Source organism: Phodopus roborovskii, unplaced genomic scaffold (genome assembly GCF_943737965.1).
Source record: "Phodopus roborovskii unplaced genomic scaffold, PHOROB, whole genome shotgun sequence".
Lineage (NCBI taxonomy): Eukaryota > Metazoa > Chordata > Mammalia > Rodentia > Cricetidae > Phodopus > Phodopus roborovskii.
In genome coordinates, this window is record NW_026126567.1 from 21553790 (window position 1) to 21573877 (window position 20088).

Here is a 20088-nt window from a genome sequence, read left to right on the forward strand (position 1 = left end):
GGCAAGTCATGATTCTGTTCTGTGTATTTGATTTATTCAGGGTTGCTCTTTTACAGTTTCCTGGAGACAGTGTGTGGTGGTGGGTCATTAGCATCGTTATGATTGTGGTTGTCGTCAGACCACATAGCCACACTTCATCGAAGACAGCTTGTAGGTTTCGTTATTCATTCCAAATAAGCGCAGACTGTAATATAAATGTTGCTCAGGATAGAGCTTTGAAATGGATCCTGTTTCTTAAAATCCTTTCCTGTCTGTTTTGAGAAATCAGGAGATCCTGTTGATAGGGAAGTACAATGTGTCTGAAGTTCACTTCCAAACACTCTGTTCTTTGCCTTGAAAATCATCCGCCTTCGCTTTTATAATTCCGAGCCACAAGAGATATGCCTAATCTTGGAGATCTGATCCAGTATCATGGGGGGGGGTCCTAGATAATAATTCCACCATGCAAGATTAGTGAAAGCAGTAAAATCTTTGCAGCTTCTGTCATCTAAAAAAAACAAGAAGATACTGAGAGGCAGGGGAATAAGGTCTTGGATTACGGTTTGGGAGATTTAGTTGTTTGTAAAAAAACAGTTATTATTCACATTTTTAATCAAGGAGAGCAAACGGCATCTGTTTGTTATCATTCTGCAGAAGACAAAGGCTCAGGTCCCCATGGTGCTGACTGCTGGTCCCAAGTGGCTTCTGGACGTGACTTGGCAAGGAGTGGAGGACAGCAAAAACAACTGCATTGTGTACAGCAAAGGTAACCTCGTGACCCTTTCCCTGTCTCTTTAGTGGCACTGAAATCTGAGTATTGCGACACTGCTCCCGAGGAAGGGGATCGAGGACCGTGTATAACAGTAAGCCTCTTGCTTCCCCTTTCACTCATGAAGCTGTCTAGTGTGTGGTTTTCAGTGACGCTTTGTGATTTTTACTTCTGTACAACATAAGCAAAAACAGTCACAGCATTCATTGGTTAGTGCTGTGACCCGCTAAGCCCCGAGTGTGAGTGGCTTGGCTGGTGTCCCTTCTCTTCACTCTTAGCTTTAGGGATAGCGGCTGGGTTTTATGACATCTCAGATTCCCCTCTTGGTCATTATTGGCCAACGAGTATATGCCTTTAGAAATTCGTGTCCAGAGGCATGCTTCCAGAGGGCACTACCTTGCAATCAGATTCCAGAACTCATACAGGATCAGAGGGGAGCTGAAAATGAAACCACCTTGACAAAGACCAAATTCTGCCCCATGATGCTTTGCGAACGAAGGGCATGAGGATAATGGGCTAGAGGGCGCCTGATGGCTTGCAGAGTGCTGCCTTTGATCCCCTCAGCATGACGTCAGTCTAGCCAAACTCTTATAGCTACAAAAGGAACTGCTGTTTGGTGATGACACATCCTGAGACAGGAATGTGGGTTGAGGTTGGTGGCTAGAGCATGGGGCTTGTAGGCTTGTGTGTTTTCTCTACCTTTAAGTTTCAGGCTCTGGCTCAGAGCTCTCACAGTGAAGTCCCCAGTCTCTCCTCCTCGTGAATATTGCAAACCCTTTTGCGTCTCATGTTTCATTTCTTTCAGCTTTCTTTTTTTTAAACCAAATAGACCTACTGAGATCAAAGATTTGTTTGCTCATTGAACCTAGAAACCATGAAAGCATACAAGGGAACAAGCAAATAAGCACCCCTATCAATATATTAACATATAAAACACTAATCATAACATCAAAGACGCTTAAAAACTTGCTAGAAACAATTACAACTTGTTCCTATAATCATTACAATTTGTACATTTGTAAGAGGATTGCCTCCAAACTACCCTGAGCCTTTGAAAGTTGAAACACCGAAAAGAGGGAATTTGCAACCTGAAAACACAATATGCACACCAGGATCTGATTATATTTCTTTTCCCTTCTGTAATTGCTGGTCACAGAACCACCAATCTTTTAACCTGAAAAGTGTGTGCTATTCTGATGGGATCTTTTAACTAAAGAAGTGAAAATTCCTGTGGCTATGTTAGTATAGCACATCAACATAGAGTATAGTGAGTCGGTTTGAGTTCCCACATACAAAAGACAAGCATGAAATAGTTCTGGGCTCATAGGTCCCATTGTGAGGACTAGATTTTTGTTAGCAATAATAACTGAACTTTATTGTGGGGATAAGGTAGGAAAGAACAGTGAAAATACCCTTCCTTTAGATGATCAAAACCCAGTGTGCTTACATCTGGGACTATTTTAGGAAAGATGATTCTGAACTCAAATTATGATTCCATAGTCACTTCAGTTGAGTGTTTTAGCTTGACCATTGAACACAATTTTGTCTTTGTATTATGGTGGTCTATCCTTTTGTCAATAAATAAGTTCTGGGTAATTTTCAGAAGATTATTAATTATCAAGCACACATGAAGTCGCACCCTTTATTAGCATTACACATTGATAGCCACTAGTTTTGAACACTCCTAAGTCCTGTCCTTAATGTTCTTGTTCCAAAGTCTATATACTCCTCCCATCGCCACTCATTGTTTTTCTTATGATCAGTTGTTATATGTCCAAGAAAAGGAAACACAAGAAGTTAGGTATTTCTTATCCCTATCCCATCAACTGTCTATTTTCTGAGATCAAGGAGGATGTTTTATTAAGTATCCGTCCTTAGACAGGCATGCTCTCTGCACAAAAAGGAAAGGAAAAAAAGGAAGGAAGGAAGGGAGGGAGGAAGGGAGGGAGGGAGGGAGGAAATACTGATTGATGGATTGGATAAATGATAAATAGCTGCCAATCATTGTAATAGATACATCACATAAAATATCAAATGACAAATGACATGAGTTGCTAATATCATTCTTTGTTTTGTCTGCAAAAGGTTGTCTACCATTGTTTAATTGATAAGAATTCAGTACTAGATGGGCAGTAAATCCTGTATTATGTCATTTCCTTTCATCTCCTACAAGGTAATAGGTATGCATATCCATTTTACAAAAGATAAATAAGAGAATTAGGTAGGTAAGTTGTGTGCTTTGGTTGTGAAACTAATAAACAATAAATGTCCTATAGCTTAAGGTCTAGTTGTACACACTAAAATTTATCCTCTCTCCATGAAGCTTTAAGACAGGCCAGAGATTTAATTCATGTTTTCTTCACTTTACATGTGTAAGGCTGAGAGAGACAGTATAATTGTCTTTAGTAAAGAAACATAACAATGGAGGTAAATTTCAACCCAGGTCCTGGCAACTCCAAATATTTGTTTCTTTTATCATATGACCCCACCTTTCCCTGTTCAACTACTTCATCACAAGCTCCCTTTAAACAGTTGGACCATTTTGCCTAAAACCCATAAAATATGTATCTTAAAGTAGAACATTTATCCCCAAATATTCTGTAGCACTTACAATTAAGAAAGAGCCTTGACCAAATCCTTGCTGCCTACTCTAATCTGTCTTGAAAGTTCATCATATATATTGGATATCATTACTTCTGTAAAACACCCAGGCATATGAATATGTATTTCATTTCCCATCTCAATGAGTACCTTATAGGTAATAGTGCTTCCCCGAGGAACAAACTTTGGGAAACCCTTGAAGCTTACTCAGATCATCACAGGGCTTCAGAAACCTAAATTAAATTTTGAGTATTCAGACTGCCTTGGGGAGTAGGGGGTGGTGCAGAGTACCCAGGCTTCCACTGGATAATGGAAAATAGATCCTCATGTTTTTTGTGTCTCTGTGCATATGTGTACAGTGTACATTGTGGGTATGTTGTTGGGACTAGTGGAGAAATCTGCTTGCATAACTAATATTGCAGGTGTACCCTGGATTTTAGGGACAGTTTGATGCTGTCAGTCTTTACTGCTCACACTTTATCTTAAGTCTGTTTCTGTCCTCTGATGGTCCTTCCTTGTGTAAGCAGTAAGGATCATCATTGTTAGGAACTAGCAGCCTGCTGATCCCCGCCCCAACGATGGGGGGGACGCTCATGGCCATGTCATCCCTAAGTCAGCTTTACCTGGCGGCCAGAGGACTCAGTTACTCATGCACAAGCCTTTTTTTAAAGCAAGGGCCCCACACCACTCCTGCTTTCGGTTGCCCACTGCTACCCCCTCTTTCTCTCCCTTCTCTCAATAAACTCCACGTGGGCGCTGAGTCTCCTGTTAGTGTTTCTTAGGCATTAGCTGCAGCAAAAGAACAACAATCATTAGATAGGATCTCCGGGGTGGTGGCTAGCCCCAGACTTGTTCGGCAAGCCTAGTAACACCTGTGAAAACAAAGCAACCTTGAGTGTTGAGTGACACAGAACCAGTGATTCACTGTGACACTCGCTAGTCATATTGGAAGACTTAGAGAATTAGCCTGAACTGAGCCAGCAGGGTCAGAAAAATTTGTTCCCTAAATACAACCTTGGAGCTGCTGCCATAGCACAGGCTCTCCTGTGGGCAGCCTCCAGGTACTCAGGTATATGGATCATCAGTGCAAAATTCCTTTGAGCCTAGGTTCCTAATGACATGACTGTGTGTTCCTTATTTATCTTCTGGCCAAATACTTACACACACTACTTGTGGATTCTAAGTCAATACCATTACCACAGGACCCAACTATCTCAGAGTATATCAGCAAATACAATATAAATTTTGTATGTGTAGCATTTTGTCAAGGTGGTTTAACTGAAATAATTTTTATAGTATTTTTTTGGGCAGGATAAAAAGAGGCTTCATACTGTTACTATTTATGACTCTAACTTACTTAAAATAATGTTACATATGACTAAAGACAAAGCTAAATGTAACTATAAAGCTTTCGTTTATAGGTATCTATAAAATAAGTATTTAAACATCACTTTTTGTCACTTAGAGCTATTTGACAAGGTGGTATCATTCTGTTTAGTCAAAATAAAAAATAAGGCAGTTTTTTTTTAACCTTAACATCCTAGTCTGATGTGTTTTGCCTGCCTCCCATGACTTCCAAATAGGGGTAATCTACAATTTTTGGTCATGTATTTGTTGCCATTATTCTCAACAGACTCCAGATAATTCTCTACCTTATATCTTTAAACAACATATTGAACAGCGTCATTTTGCCCTTCCGGAGAGTCCTGCTAGAGGAGAGAGTATGCATAGGGAGTATTGCTAAACCCTACCATTGAGTGTTGCCCATTTGTTCTTTAATTTCTGTAGATTGGAATTCATGGCTACTTTTCCAAGAATGAAAACAGTTAGTTAGACATTCTGAGTAGTCAAAACTAAACATTTAATTTCTTCCACCTGGATGATTTTCCATCAGTTCAGTTTCAATGTTAATTTTTCACAAAGTGATTTCTAAATAAGCCACTCACTAGGTCTCTGTAATAAGTCAACAATGTCAATCAAAAGAATTAAAAGCTATCAAGTAACACTCCTGTCCATTTACTACAGTTCCTTTATGTGAAAGAGTATGGTATCATTCTGGAAAATAAAAATCTCCACATGAGCTGGGGGTAAAACACTTAACATCTCTAAATACTGGTTTTCTTAGCTATGTGCATAGAGACAAATGGATTCATATATGTATGAAACAAGCTTGTTTTACATGTCAATCCCAGTTCCCACACCCTCCCATCCTCCTATGTCCCCTCCACCATCCCCTTTCTTCTCTGCAGGGAGGGTGAGGCTTTCCATGGGGAGTTTTCAAAGTCTATCATATCATTTGGAGGAGGGCCTAGGCCCTCCCCCATGTGTCTAGGCTGAGAGAGTATCCCTCTATGTGGAATGGGCTCCCAAAGTCCATTTGTATACTAGAGATAAATACTGATCCAATACCAGAGGCCCCATAGACTGCTCAATCCTTCCAGCTAACACCACGTTCAGGGAATCTGGGTTGGTACTATGTTGGTTTCCCAGTTATCAGAGTGGAGTCCATGAGCTCCAGCTTGTTCAGGTCAGCAGTTTTTGTGGGTTTCTCCAGCCCAAGACCAATGGATTTTTGGCTGAATTTTTGTGAAGAAGGCCCGGACACTATTGTAATTTTAAAAAGCAGTATTCCAGAGAATGATGCCATATGACAGAACTTGGGTGGAAGGGCTTTTTTTTTTTTTTAAGTTGGGGGAAAGAGAATGAGAAAAGAGAGAGGAGAAAAGAGAGACCAGCTTCTGGGGACAGGAGCAGCAAAAGAGAAAAGGAAAGGCAGCAGAGAGAGAAAGACAGACAGACAGGCAGAGAAGCAGAGAGAGAAAACTGGGAGGTGAGCAGGGCCTTTTAAAATGGAACACAGTGAGTGTGCACAGGTGATGCTCTTAGTGGCTGCAACTGAGGGTGTATCCTGTCAGAACCCCAAAGACCAGTACAGATGCCTGAATACTAACAGGCACAAGCCTGTGTGTTATCACAGCCAACATACTCCTGGTTACCATCTATTCAACCAAGTCCATCCTTAGGGTCAAAAATATATGAACTAATGACACCTGTCCTTAATAATAGGTGAGAATACATGGCCATCTGTTATTTAAGAGGGAAAATTCACCATTCTCATTAAGTAACAACAAGTCTATCTATTAGCTTGAAAAAATATGTCACAGACTGAGAGACCCAAAGCCTTGCCTTAAGAAACCACTGGTTTTGGTTTTGTTATTAATTGAGCACATGGTCTTCTTCTTCTTCTTCTTCTTCTTCTTCTTCTTCTTCTTCTTCTTCTTCTTCTTCTTCTTCTTCTTCTTCTTCTTCTTCTCCTCTCCTCCCTTCTCCTTCTCCTTCTCCCCCTCCTCCTCCTCCTCCTCCTCCTCCTCCTCCTCCTCCTCCCCCCCTTCTTCTTCTTCTTCTTCTTCTTCTTCTTCTTCTTCTTCTCTTTCTTCTTCTGACAGTTACCTGGTCATGTACTTACTTATATATTTATGTATGTGTAAGGTGGGGGACACACATATCATGGCACATGTGTGGAGAGTAGAGGACAGCTTGTAGGAGTTGATTCTGTTGATTTTAGGTTTGAACAACTGAACTTAGGTACCTGCTTACCCATCTAGTTTACCCAATATTTTTATTTTTAGTGAGGATCCTATGGAGATGTTAATTTGATGATTAATACTAATCATATTTATACTAATAATAGCTGTTATTGGTCATTGTCTATTCATTGCACTATTCACATTATTTCCACACTTTATCCTGTTTATTTTTCCAACACACGCATATGGTATAAACAGCATTATTCTATCCTACAAAATGAGAAACAAGTTCAGAGAAATAAAACTCAATGACACAAAATAGCTCCTGTGATAGGCAGCTAGTACTCCATCTCAAGTTTTATTCCATGACTATTTATACAATTAGCATTGCTTTTGAAGCCACCACTTATTAGGCCGATACTATAGGTTATTTTTCTTCTTTGGAAATTACATACATGTTGATCAGTGAAGTTATTTTCCTTGCTTTGGTTTGTCTTGAAAGAGGCAGTATTCCAGAACAAACACAGCAGTGACCACACACTTTATGTTCATCTTTGTAACTTCTGAGGCATCTACAATTGAAACTCATGCAGAAGCTGCACGTTAATATCATTCCATGACTGCCTTCAAAGTCTAACTTGGACCTTTGTAGTTATTTGGTCATGCAATTAATAAATTAAGACCCCTTGCTCAAAACCCCTATACTAGCGACTGTGAAAATGACAGAAATGCTAGTAAGATATAGTCATGGTGAGAAACATGCTGCAACTAGAGTAAATTGATCATCCTTCAAAAACAAATGTATTTAACTATGAGGAACATGATTCACTTTAAAATGTGATCTGCTGGAGTTCCCTAGAACTTTGATACACTAGCTTTGTCCATTATGTTATACAACACAAGCTAATACTTTACTTTATCCAGAGGGTCTAATAGTATGTAAATAATAAATTAATATAAAAAGATGACAGTATTCATCTTTATACATGTATCTAAGTAGTAAATTAATAAAAAAAACGTATGAATATCATCTCATTTTACTGTATTCTTGAAAGAGAGTGAGTGCCTGAACCAAATATTTAGCAGTGGGAATTATAAAATCATAAGACGATTAAGTTAGCTAGTCTTAGAATCCCAATATTGCTTTTTAAATGACTTCAGGATATAGGAGGTACTAAGGTTATTATCTGTTATCTGGAATACAGTGGAATTGTATGACTGGATAATAACCAAACAAACTGACACAATGTAAAATTACATTATCAGTGTGTTAAAACAAAATTGCGCCCTAAAGGAGTCCACATGCCAGCTCAGAGCTGCAGTGTAATTATGCTTAACTCTGATAATTAAAATACAACAGAGATCAACAGAATCATTTTCATTAAGAAAATTATTAATGATGGTGGTATAACAGTAATTGATTGCAGAGCACCACGGGGTAACGTGGTGCTGAAAACCCAACATGTTTCATGATTGTCTGAGGCTTTTTCTGCTTGTGTTCTGTTAAAATGAGAAATACGTTTTGAGGCGTGAATGGTTTACTATGCCTGCTCTAAGAATCGGTGATTGGGAAAATGGCTGCTTTAGAAAATCACAGTTTTGATTCCAACAGTCATTTCTGGAAGGTTTGAAGGTCAAGGCAAGCAGCCCCACTAGCGATGGAGTTATTGTTAACCCGACTTTCTGGTGCAAATTGCAGAATGGCAGCAGATTCTGCAAATGCTGGACTTCCCATTGTTTCCATTTCTTACTGTGCATTACCTGTTTTTTTTTTTTTTTTAACAGCTGTGTTAATGGTTTATTGACATTGTGTTGACCCAAGTCTGCTTACACATTTACAGTTATTATTTATTTATGCTATGTATGTAAAAATACACTTCTTTCCATACTCACATCAGGGAGAGTTTTCTAAATGACACACTGGCAAATAGGCCTGTATTGTATCATTAATTGTCTTAATGAGTAAGATGTGCTAGCATATGTTGGGTAAAAAATATTTTAAGCCACTTTGGGCCCATGTATTATTAGTGAAACATGTGTCTCTTAGGGGTAAAACCTAAGTTAGGATGCTGGCAAACGATAAGAACTAAGGATGTATACTAAGGATGTATCAGTGAGAAATGAAGGCCAGGGCCTTTTGAGAGGTGATCACTTCTACTCAGAGATGTTAGCTTGTCATTCAAACAGATGATAATCTTGACAGCTACCCCCAGGAGTACCTTTGTCAGCTAAACCGAGGGACAAGTACTAAGCGTAAGATTTTTGAGAGGAAGACACTGAAAATAACTTTTTAAACATCATGCTAATGAAATGAAATTGCTGCATTACAGTTCCAGATGAGAAAAGCACAATATATGGCATTGTGTCTACTATAACTAGAGGAACATTTAAAATTGTATGGGCAGGAAACATTGAAATAAAATTGCATGTAATTGCAAATGTATTTCTGTAAAGGAGCAGCATTGGTGGACATTACTTGGATTTATTTTTTCATTTTGCATACCAACCCCAGTTCCCCAACTATTCCCTTCTTCCACCTCCCCCACCTCCTCCCCATCCCACCCCATCCACTCCTCAGAGGAATAAGGCCTCCTTTCCGGAGACAACACAGTCTGGCATACAGAGTTGAGGCAGTACCAAGCCCCTCCTTCCTGTATCAAGGCTGAGGGGAGGTATCCACCATAGGGAATGTGGGTGACAGTTATTTAGATTGTTTTATGTTCTAAGTTAGAAATGGAACCTAAGGCCTAAGGCAAGCAAGGAGGCAAGCATCCTAGCAAGCAACTGCACTCTCAGCCTTGTATCTCCTCTTAAAAAGGAACTCCCCTTCTTAGAATATTTTTCTCACATAGTTTAAAAGAATTGTGTTTTCATTCAAATCACTCTGTGTTAATCCATTCATTCACTCACTCACTCACTCACTCACTCACTCATTGTATTACAGAGCTAGGGATCAAACCCAAGTCTACATGTATGCTAGGAACCTGTTGTATCACTGAATTAATGTCTTTAGCTCTTCTCACATGACCCTAACTGTAGAGAAAGGAATCTTTGTCTCATTTGCAAATTTGCAAATTCCTTAGCCCACAGGAAAATCAATGTTTTTCCGGGTGATATAACCTGAACTTCCTTAATACTCTTATGAATGCCCTAGACCTTGATTTTGTGTATGTAAGATAATTTTCAAAGTAAAATACAAATAATTGAGCATATGATTTTTCCATGGTATGGTACTGCCACAAGGATACAAAATAATGGAAAACAAGCCTTGGCTTAACAAACTCACTGAAAGCTTTATTAATCAATTATATTTAAATATTTAAAGACTGACCTCAGTCAGTAACAATTAATCAAGGCAAGATTCATAGAGGGTGTGCATTTTAATTTTATGGAAAGATAAATATCAATTTGTGAAATGGGGTGGGCACACTTAAAGGGTTTGGATTTGTGAGCCTCGGGGCTCACAGGGTGGGATGCTCACAGAGTACAGTTTTGTAAGAGTAGGAAACTTACAAAGGAGAATAGTGATGGGTAAACCACCTTTTTCACCATTCGCTTGAATGATGTCAGGTGCCCTTGATCATCAAGTCAGGGGAGAACTGATCATCCAGGGACATCCATAATCAAGTTGAGAGTTTGGTCAGATAATTGTGTCAAGTAATAAACAATATTTAAATTTCCATCCATTCTTTTAAAAAACTATGTTCTGACAGGAAAACGGTGTTGTAGTCTAATAGACAATAAACCAACTTCCTTACTCTACTTGTTACCCAACCACATTTTCCTGTCCTTACTCGCAGGTCAGCTGACTTGGAGTGCTTGGATCCATCCTTCTAAACTCATGTATTCACCTCCTCTGTATTCACTTCTCTCTCCGTGACCTGTATTAGCTGACAGCCTGACAATATTGCCAGCTGCTCAACTCCAATATCTTCTAGCTAGCCCCAACAGACATAGGATTACTACTTGTGAAGTGCTTGAAACAGCACCATAGTAGTTACTCTTTTCATTCCTGTGACAAAATACATGACCAAAGAAAGAGAGAGGGGGGAGGGAGGGAGGGAGAAAGAAAGGAAGGAAGAAAGAAAGGGAAAAGAAAGAAAGAAAGAGAAGGAAGGAAGGAAGAAGAGAGAGAGGGAGGGAGGGAGGGAAAAGAAAGGAAAGAAGGAAGAAAGAAAGGGGAAAGAAAGAAAAGGAAAAGAAAGAAAGAGAAGGAAGGAAGAAAGAAAAGAGAGGGAGGGAGGGAGAAAGAAAGGAAAGAAGGAAGAAAGAAAGGGGAAAGAAAGAAAAGGAAAAGAAAGAAAGAAGGAAGGAAGGAAGAAAGAAGAGAGAGAGAGAGAGAGAGAGAGAGAGAGAGAGAGAGAGAAGCAGCCTTTGGGAGAAAAGATTTATTGAGTGGCTTCAGTGACTGTGTCAGGGAGTGAGGGTGGTGAGTGTCACATTGCACCCAGTGTCAAGAAGCCACGGACAATGAATGTGCAGCACCTATGATTTTCTCATTCCGTCCCTCTAGGTCCCAGGCCTAAGGGATAGTGCCAACTGTAGTTGTACCACCCATTACACATTTCTCAAAGTGACCTCTTAAGTGTGCCCAGGGATATGTGTCCTAGGTGATTTTAAATCCAGTCAAGTTGATGATGAAGTCAACCATTACAAGCAACTAATCCATAAAGGACCCTATACCAAGTTATATTCAAGATAAAACTGAGGACCTGCCACAGGAACCACTAGCAATAAAAGAACTGTAGCAACAGTTCTGATTAGATTTCTGTTATATTTTGCCCATTGTAAATGTGACACCTTCATGGATATAATACACCATTCTGATTTATTTTTCTAATTAATCTCAAGTGACATTTTTCTTTTTTCTTTTTCTTTTCTTTTTTTTTTTTTAGATTTTCACTTTCTGGAACACATAGCATCATCTGTTAGTTAACAACTCTATCTTCTCTATCTTGTGCTACAAAGACTTGGAAATAGCTATTGCATAGAAACTTCCTATGGCTTCCCATCATAATTAACATGATTATAAGTATTGATAGTGCACAGAGGTAAATCTGGCCCCCTAAGCTGTTTGTGTACAAAACGTCTTATTAGAACATAGCTATGGAAATTTGCTTTTACATTATCTAACCACTTCCTTACTATAGCATCGCAGAGCAATAATTGCTGCAGAGCCTAAAATTATTTGTTCATTTAAGGAAAAAGGGAAAAGCCCATTTGTTTTTTGCTCATCTCTTAATCAAAGTTACACGGTTAGGAGCCTTGTTCTGTTAGCTGTATATGATCTACCACCCGCCTACCTCTTGTGTCTTTTCCCACTACTGTCCAACTCTCCCATTCCAGCGGTGTAAATACTCCGCTTCTGAATGAGAATAATGTTCCAGCCTCAGAGACTTCACTCTCATCTGGTCCTCCCTTGCTCGTTTTCTCACTTCTCATGACCCTTGTAATCACTAGCACTGGCAAAATACCTCTGCCCTCAAGGCTGTGGCTGGAGATGAAGGTTTCAGTGCATGAAACTGGGGGAGAACATTACAGTTAGTCCCATCTCTCATTTATCTTCATGTTGACATTTTAGAAGATTTCTTTATTGTATGTTTTATGTATATGAGTGCTCTGTGTGCATGGCAGAGGAGTGCATGTGATCCGACTACAGATGGTTGTGAGATGCCATCTGGTTGCTGGGAATTGAACTCAGGACTTCTGAAAGAGCAGCCAGTGCTCTTAATCGGTAAGCCATCTTCTCCTCAGTCCCATATTAAACATTTAAAGATTAGTCTCATGGAAATTTTAAGAACTAGAGATTGTTTTTATGCAATGCATGGCACTGAGTGTCTGCTCAATACATGTTTATGAAATAATACAGAAATTGATGTGTACATTTAGTCATACTCTCAAAATTTGGGTCCATTGTCTTAAACGTATTCAAATTTCATTCCTTGATTGTCCCTTACTTTTAAGCATCATATTTGTAATTAACACAAGATATTACTTCTATATTCATTTTCAAAATATGCTTTTTATTCAGATATCATTTCCCAAGATATGGAGGATAAATAAGAGTTTTTGTGTTCTACCTCTTTGCTTCCTTTCATCTTCCCATTCTTTTCCCTTGCATTTGATGTAGAAGCTGGTCTCATGGGGTTTATTATACTCAAACAGACATCTGTTTTTTTGCTTCTCCATATAGATTAACTCAAGCCTGAGCACAAAAACAATGCAAGTAAGCAACACTTATAACCTGTTGGTACTTGTATAGCACCACAGGCAAGAAACATCCATGGCACCAGGCTTCTCAAATTACAGTGATTTATTTAGGAATTTCATATAGAGTATTTTGATCATATTCACGCCCAGCCCCTTCCATATTAATTCTCTCTGCTCCCACCTTACTACTCATCCAATTATGCATTTTCTTATCTTCTGTTGAGTCCAATTTGCATTGTCCAGCTATTCTTGGAAGTGAGGTCAATCTTGGAATTACAGCATCAAAGAAAGCTGATTCTTCCTCTCCCAATAGCTATCAAATGCCAATAGCTTCTCAGCTAGTGGTCAGGTTTTGTGCTTACCTTTCCTGCCTCTATTTTTTTTTCTTTAATATTTATTTTTATCTAATTGCTAGCAATGCATAGTTGCAAGAATAAATCTTATAGGTTAAAGTTGTCCTCTATCACCTTTTTAAAAATATGATAATATTTTTATTTAAATTTGAAACAATCTTGTTTTACATGTCAATCCCAGTTCCTTCACTCTCCCCTCCTCCCCTGTCTATCCCCCCCCCATCCCAGCCTCTTTCTGCTCCCCAGGGAGGGTGAGGTTTTCCAGGGTGAATCTTCACAGTCTGGCATATCATTTGGGGCAGGGCCTAGGCCCTTCACCAAATATCTAGGCTGGGAGCATATTCTTGTAGGTGGAATAGGCTCCCAAAGTCTATTCCTATACTGGGGATAAATACTGATTCACTACCAGAGGCCACATAGACTTCCCAATCCTCCTAACTGACACCCATGTTCAGGGGGTCTTTGTTGGTCCTATGCTGGTTTCGCAGCTATCAGACTGGGGTCCATGAGCTCCAGCTTGTTCAGGTCAGCTGTTTCTGTGGGTTTCTCCAGCCTGGTGTTGATCTCTTTGCTCATCACTCTTCCCTTTCTACAACTGGATAACTGCAATGTTTATGTTATAATTACATCATTTCCCACTTCTATTTCCTCTCCAAAACTACCCATGTTTTATTTTATTTCCCTGTCTCTGCTTTATTTCAAACTCTTAACTCTATTTCTTTTACCCCCATTTCTCACACTTCTTCTACTGTATATTCCGACCATACCCATGTATTTAAATGGTTGTGATATTCAACTACCTCCTTCTTGCTAATCTGTCTTCTACATCATATTTTCTTTACCTGACAAATTCTGATTTTTTTTTAAAACTTTTTCTAACCAATACTGCTTAAGAAAGTGAGCATTACTGCCTTGAAGGGTCCCTATGATCTCAAGCAAGATAAGAATAACTCAGAGCTATGGACTCTTTAACCTCTCCATAGCCATAAGTATCACATAGTATATACCCATTACATTTGAATTATTATTTAAGGTGTGATTCATCTTATAGAAAATAACTTCCAGTAAGTCTAGTATAGCATCAGCAACTACTAATATGGAAATCATTTGAAAATATAGCATGGATATTGCCATTTATTCCATGACTAGAAAGTATTACATACCTTAGTAAAGTTTTTGAAGCACTGGGAAAGGAACACACATAGCATATATCATTTGGTACACACATATATGAAAGAATTTGAAAAAAATGCTGTCTTATTGCAGAGCTTTTTTTGAAATCTTTGCCTGTCAGCTATGACAAGGTATTGATTCTCTCATATTAAATATTTCCAAATCCGGTTGACTACAAAGCAATAACTATGTATTTAGATGTCTGTTCTTCATGAAAAAAAGTCACCAGCTCTCAAGGCTTCTCTCTGATACTCAGATTGAAGCCTTTTTATGTTACTAATGGTGTATAAGTCAATCCTATTTTAGATGTCTGTTTTTAAACTCAAAAGGTCATTTTATATGTCGTGACATACAGTAGTGCTTTGGAGAAGACATGTTCTCCTTTGTGTGAAGTCTTTATAACTGTCAGATAACACTGGGGTCAATGAAGACAGAGCTTTGTGGCATAATGAGCATAACTATCCCAACCAAGAGAATGGATCAATGATGCAAATATTTATATATAAGTAAATAGTTAATAGCTATTTACATGGTTCTATATATTTCCCATTGAAACTCATTTGGAATATATTATCTTATCCCAAATTTTACTTTGAAAATATAGTGTTTGATATCACTATCTAATATTCATTGTCAATAAAGATTTTCTAGAACCATGTACCCTTCATATCATCCTTCAGAAAAATAGAAATTTTATTTTTAACTTCATAGAAACTTGTTAAATATATGGAACAAGGAATGTAAGACTTCTAATGAATTTAATCAGTGAGTAAATTATATAGTTTGCTTTTCCAGACTCCCACAGATAAGTAGTTTCCTTATAAAATAAAGATATTATTTAGAGTTACTTGATGTCAGAACTAGTTTTATATGCATATAAAGTTTTCTGTGGAGCTTCTGCTATGGTGTTGTATTTTTAACTGTCCATTGTCTTTTTTAACATTTCTCATTGATTGTTTGAGAATTTCATATATGACTAAAATGCATATTGGTCAACTCTGTCCTTCATTCCTTCCTCCTTACTTTTCCTACACATTCCACCACTCCCCTTTCCCAACTTCATGTGCTCTCTTTAAAAATCTACTATTTTTTTAGTAGTGAAGAATGTGCATAGATCTACAGGACTAGCTGGCCAGAGAGCACTGGAGAGCCACCTGCCTCAGCTCTCAAAGGATAAGGTTGCAGCCACGCTCCAACATGTATGGCTACTTTCTATTATATCAGTGCTGAGGGCTCCTGTCCTCAAGTTTGCATTGCAAGCGCTTTACCTTCCAAGCAATTGCTGCAGCCCATAACTTTTTGTTTTATTCATGGTTTTGTTTTATTTTTGTCACATTACAGGGAAATGAACCCATGACCTTGGGTACGAGAAACTAGTGTTCTACAGCTCACTAAACTTCACCCCAGTCCTATGGTCCTGGGCATACTTTTAAAAGTAAACTCTCAAGATGTTCAGGCAGTCTTTATACACATGCAAAATTGAAACAAGATGATGCAAAACCCCACCACTACATGGCATTTGGGATCTTCTGCTCTTCAACTCAATTGCTACCACTTGCCAGTTACAGACTCTGTTTAGTATTCTCAGTATGTTCAAGTTACAAATTACTTAGTTGATATTAGGATATAGTTTGTCCATATTAAAAAATATCCCTTCTTAAACATTTTATAAATACCTTGTTACTTAGTTTGTTCAGCCAACCAGAAGTATGCTATCAGCTCACTAAGACCACGATACCTCAGGCCTACTCATTTCATACTCATATTTTAATAAGATCATACATGATCCACGGGCTGTGAATTTACGTTTGGGAAGCCAAGGTCTTGTGATTACTGACATTATTTTAAAGGAAGAGGATTTTGTGAGATTGCAACAGTTAACCTTGTTAGATGCTGGTGTAGTAGCTCTCAGCCTGACACTTTGTGAATTAGTTTGAGTGTTGGCAACAAATAACAATCTCAATTACAGCATGAGAATGTCACTAGAGGAAAACAAGAGCTCTGAAGAGATTTCCTCCCTTTGTTTTGAGATAGGCAACAGCTTAAGTGTTGTATTGTTTTCCATTGCATTGCACTGCCCCTCATTCATCATTCCCCCAAATGGAATTATAGAAAAGAATATGCCACTGTTCTCCACCAGGAACATTTATTGCTCTTTTCCTCTTCTCTCCAACACCTATTAATGTATATTGGGCATTAAACTGTAATGCTGCTTCTTTGCGTGGTAAAAATGGCCCAGTATGCATGTATGCCTTTAAATCAACTCTTTGCTATTTTGCCCAACAAAATGCTAAACAAGTACCAAGGGGAAATACAGACCCATGTCCCCTGACACTCTCAGAAAGGTTGCTTGCCTCTGTCATCCTTCCTGCAAAGCAGAGAGAGAGAGAGAGAGAGAGAGAGAGAGAGAGAGAGAGAGAGAGAGAGAGAGAGAGAAACAAATTTGCTGAGCCACACATTTCAAGTTGTCGACAACCCTACCCACTACAAAACAGAAGAAAATATATATGCTCTCTGTCCTGTCAAAAGGCTTTCACCTTATCTTGAGAGACTGTCAGGGCAGGAACATCAGTGAATGGACAGGAGTCTATTAAATTAATAAGCTGCTGGATGGTGTCTGGAGAGTTATGATGCTCTATAAATCCAGTTTGATCATGGTGGACGGGGTTTAAATCTGCCGACTTCTAATACACATCCAGTTCCTGGATTGGATTTGAAGTTTTGTGCCAGAGACACAGAGATAGTCCTACAGCATATGAATTAAGATTTATCTTCTCCCCCTCCTATCCCCTTTCCCCCTTCTACTACTTACAAAAATGAAAGCACCTTAGGGATCCCAGCAAATGTTACTGCCAGAAATGAAAGAACTGTTGTCAAGGTGAAAGCGTGACCTAGAAGCCTAAAATCAAACCTTGGCGTTCTATTCAAGCGGCCCCATCAGAATGGAGTGTGAAAGGTCTGTGCAGGCGTTAAGGATGCCCGGACTTATCTGTAACCTGCTTTATAGTGATGCCTGTCAAATTCTACTCGTCTATATTTATGACAGAGGGAAAACTAATGGTGTCAGATCTGCCCTATGGTAATAAAAGAAAAATCAGGAAATACCCTCACCATAAAGACCTCGAATCCAGCTCTTACTGTGATAGAATTTTTATTCAAGTTTTTATCTTTCAGCCATTGGGAGCAGAAGACTCATGTTTTATTACACAAATTCCCAAGTAAACTGTTAATTTTAGGGGAAGAATATGTTATTTATATGGAACGACAAGTCTAAAAAAGAGAAACGTTTTCAAAAATCATAAAATTATCTCTGTTTAATAAGTTTATTGTACTGAGTATAACATACAAAGCAAGAGGAAGTTGTTAATCACATGTTTATTTCCTCTGTTTATAATTGTTCTTATAAATGTAGAGATTGTTTTCTTGCTTTGTGTTCCTGTTAGAAAGTTTGTAGTAACAGGCAGAGCCTTGGCTGAGCCAATACTACACACCCATTTTGAATTATTTTTAGTCACCATTACAACACTCTGTTAAAGAGTTGTCCTTCTCACTGCCTATGCTGGAGCATATTAAATCGTTCCAGGAGCAGGGTGAGCTGTGTGAAAGGAGAAAGTATACCAATGCTAGCACTCACTGCAGACAAAGCAGAGCCTTGGACATTGATCATCCAATACTAATACATCCCCCTTGAAAGCCTTGAAAGTGTGATGGTTGTGTTAATTTACTTAAAGGATCAGGGAGGTTTTTGCAACTTAAGACTTAGTCAAGGTAACCGATGCCTTGGTAGATAATAACACCTGCAACTCTTATAGAGGAGTTAGTTTCTAGCACCCATATTAAGTTACTCACAGCCACTTGTAATTACAGGTCCAGGGTATCCAACTCTCCCTTCTGGCCTCCATGGACACCTTCACCAAGAGACAAACATGCACAAAAATAATTACAAGTCACATAGAAATAATACAATGTATTCACATCACAGAACTAACAAGTGAAACTACTCACATCAAGTCCATCTCTGCTTTTTTTTTCATTCATTTATTCCATTTTTGTTTATTTTTCATTCTTTCATTTGTGTAATATTTATCAAATTTATCAATGGACTGGCATTTTTTTATAGTCACCTTAGTGAACAACACACCTCTGTGCTCATTGACATTTTGACAAGGATGCCAAATTGATCATCAACTGATTCATAAGTACATAGATCTCTCTCTGTCTCTGTCTCTGTCTCTCTCTCTTTTTCTCTCTCTCTCACACACACACAAATATACACACACACATATACACCTGTGGGTTTTTTCTTTGTTTTTATTTTTCCTATAGGACAAACTACAAAGAGAAACGAGTATACATATAAAATTCTTGTTGCCATTAAAATTATCTGTTCTAGGGTTCCTCTTTGACATCTGAAATTTATTGACACTTTCAGTGGAAAATTGTTTGAAATGTTTTGCTATAACTTGTCAGTATATTTCTAAATGCTAACTTCTACCCTGTAATTGCAATATTCTGCATGTCACTAGAAAGATTGGGTGGATATTTTGGGAGTTACCTCATACAGCACAGTGTTAAATAAATCTCTTCTGTAGCACACTCTACTCCCACAACCACTGAACTGTGTACCTAGCCAGGAAATGCTCAAGAAGACAGATGAGTCCCACATGATACCCTCTGGGTCTATGGAACACAAAGGAGGGTAAATGTGCAGGTCCTTGACTTAATGGAATCCCTACTTCTCATTTTCAAGTCCACTCTTAGAGCCTATGTCAATGAGAGAATCCCAGGTGCTCTCAGAAACAGGTAGTTTATCTGTATGGCCTTAGTTTCTGTTGCCTGCCAGCTAAAGGTTTGCAAAATTCTAAGCTAGTCAATATTCTATAAGCAACATCTCCCTCCAAACATTTTTTGTATTCTCATTCCAGAGCACTGAGCACTTGATGCTACAGTATAGTCCTAGCAATAGAGAGATCTATAGCTGTGTGCTAATAAGAAGGACTAAGAGATCATTGTTCAATGAATAAAGGGGTGGTTTGCATCATTTGTTCTCACTTTTGCCTCTAGGTTAAGAGCAAGTAAAAAGAATAGATGTGATTGGGAAGCAATAAAGCAGATAACAACTTACAGTTAATATATTCATGTTCCAGGATGAGATCAGCTGCTAGCTTCCTTGTTGAGACTTGCCTATCTAGTCAGGTTTTGTGTCATCAAGCAGCAGTGCTACTTTCTACCCCACTGAACTCAGTCATGCTAGGAAGAACTATAAAGGACACAAACATAGTTTACATGTAGCCTTCCAAATGCAGATGCACCACATTAAACAAAAAGGGAAAAGGAGATCACTACAATTGAAGTACTTGCTCTAGAGAAAACATGTATGTGTCAGCTCCCATGGCTACTGTGTTGAATCAATAGTTAGACTAGGTGTTGACCAAAACTCATTTTTAAAATAAAAGGGTACTTATTCTTGTCCATG

General features: G+C 38.5%; 1 protein-coding gene across 3 annotated transcripts in view; it reads left to right on the forward strand.

The window, feature by feature from the left end:
* Zfpm2 (zinc finger protein, FOG family member 2) overlaps nucleotides 1-20088 on the forward strand; it is a 424449-nt gene that overhangs the window by 276561 nt on the left and 127800 nt on the right. For all 3 annotated transcript variants that reach the window (XM_051202519.1, XM_051202518.1, XM_051202520.1), the window contains one exon: nucleotides 634-745. In XM_051202519.1, the coding sequence (XP_051058476.1) occupies nucleotides 634-745 (112 nt within the window). The remainder of the gene's footprint in view (nucleotides 1-633; nucleotides 746-20088) is intronic.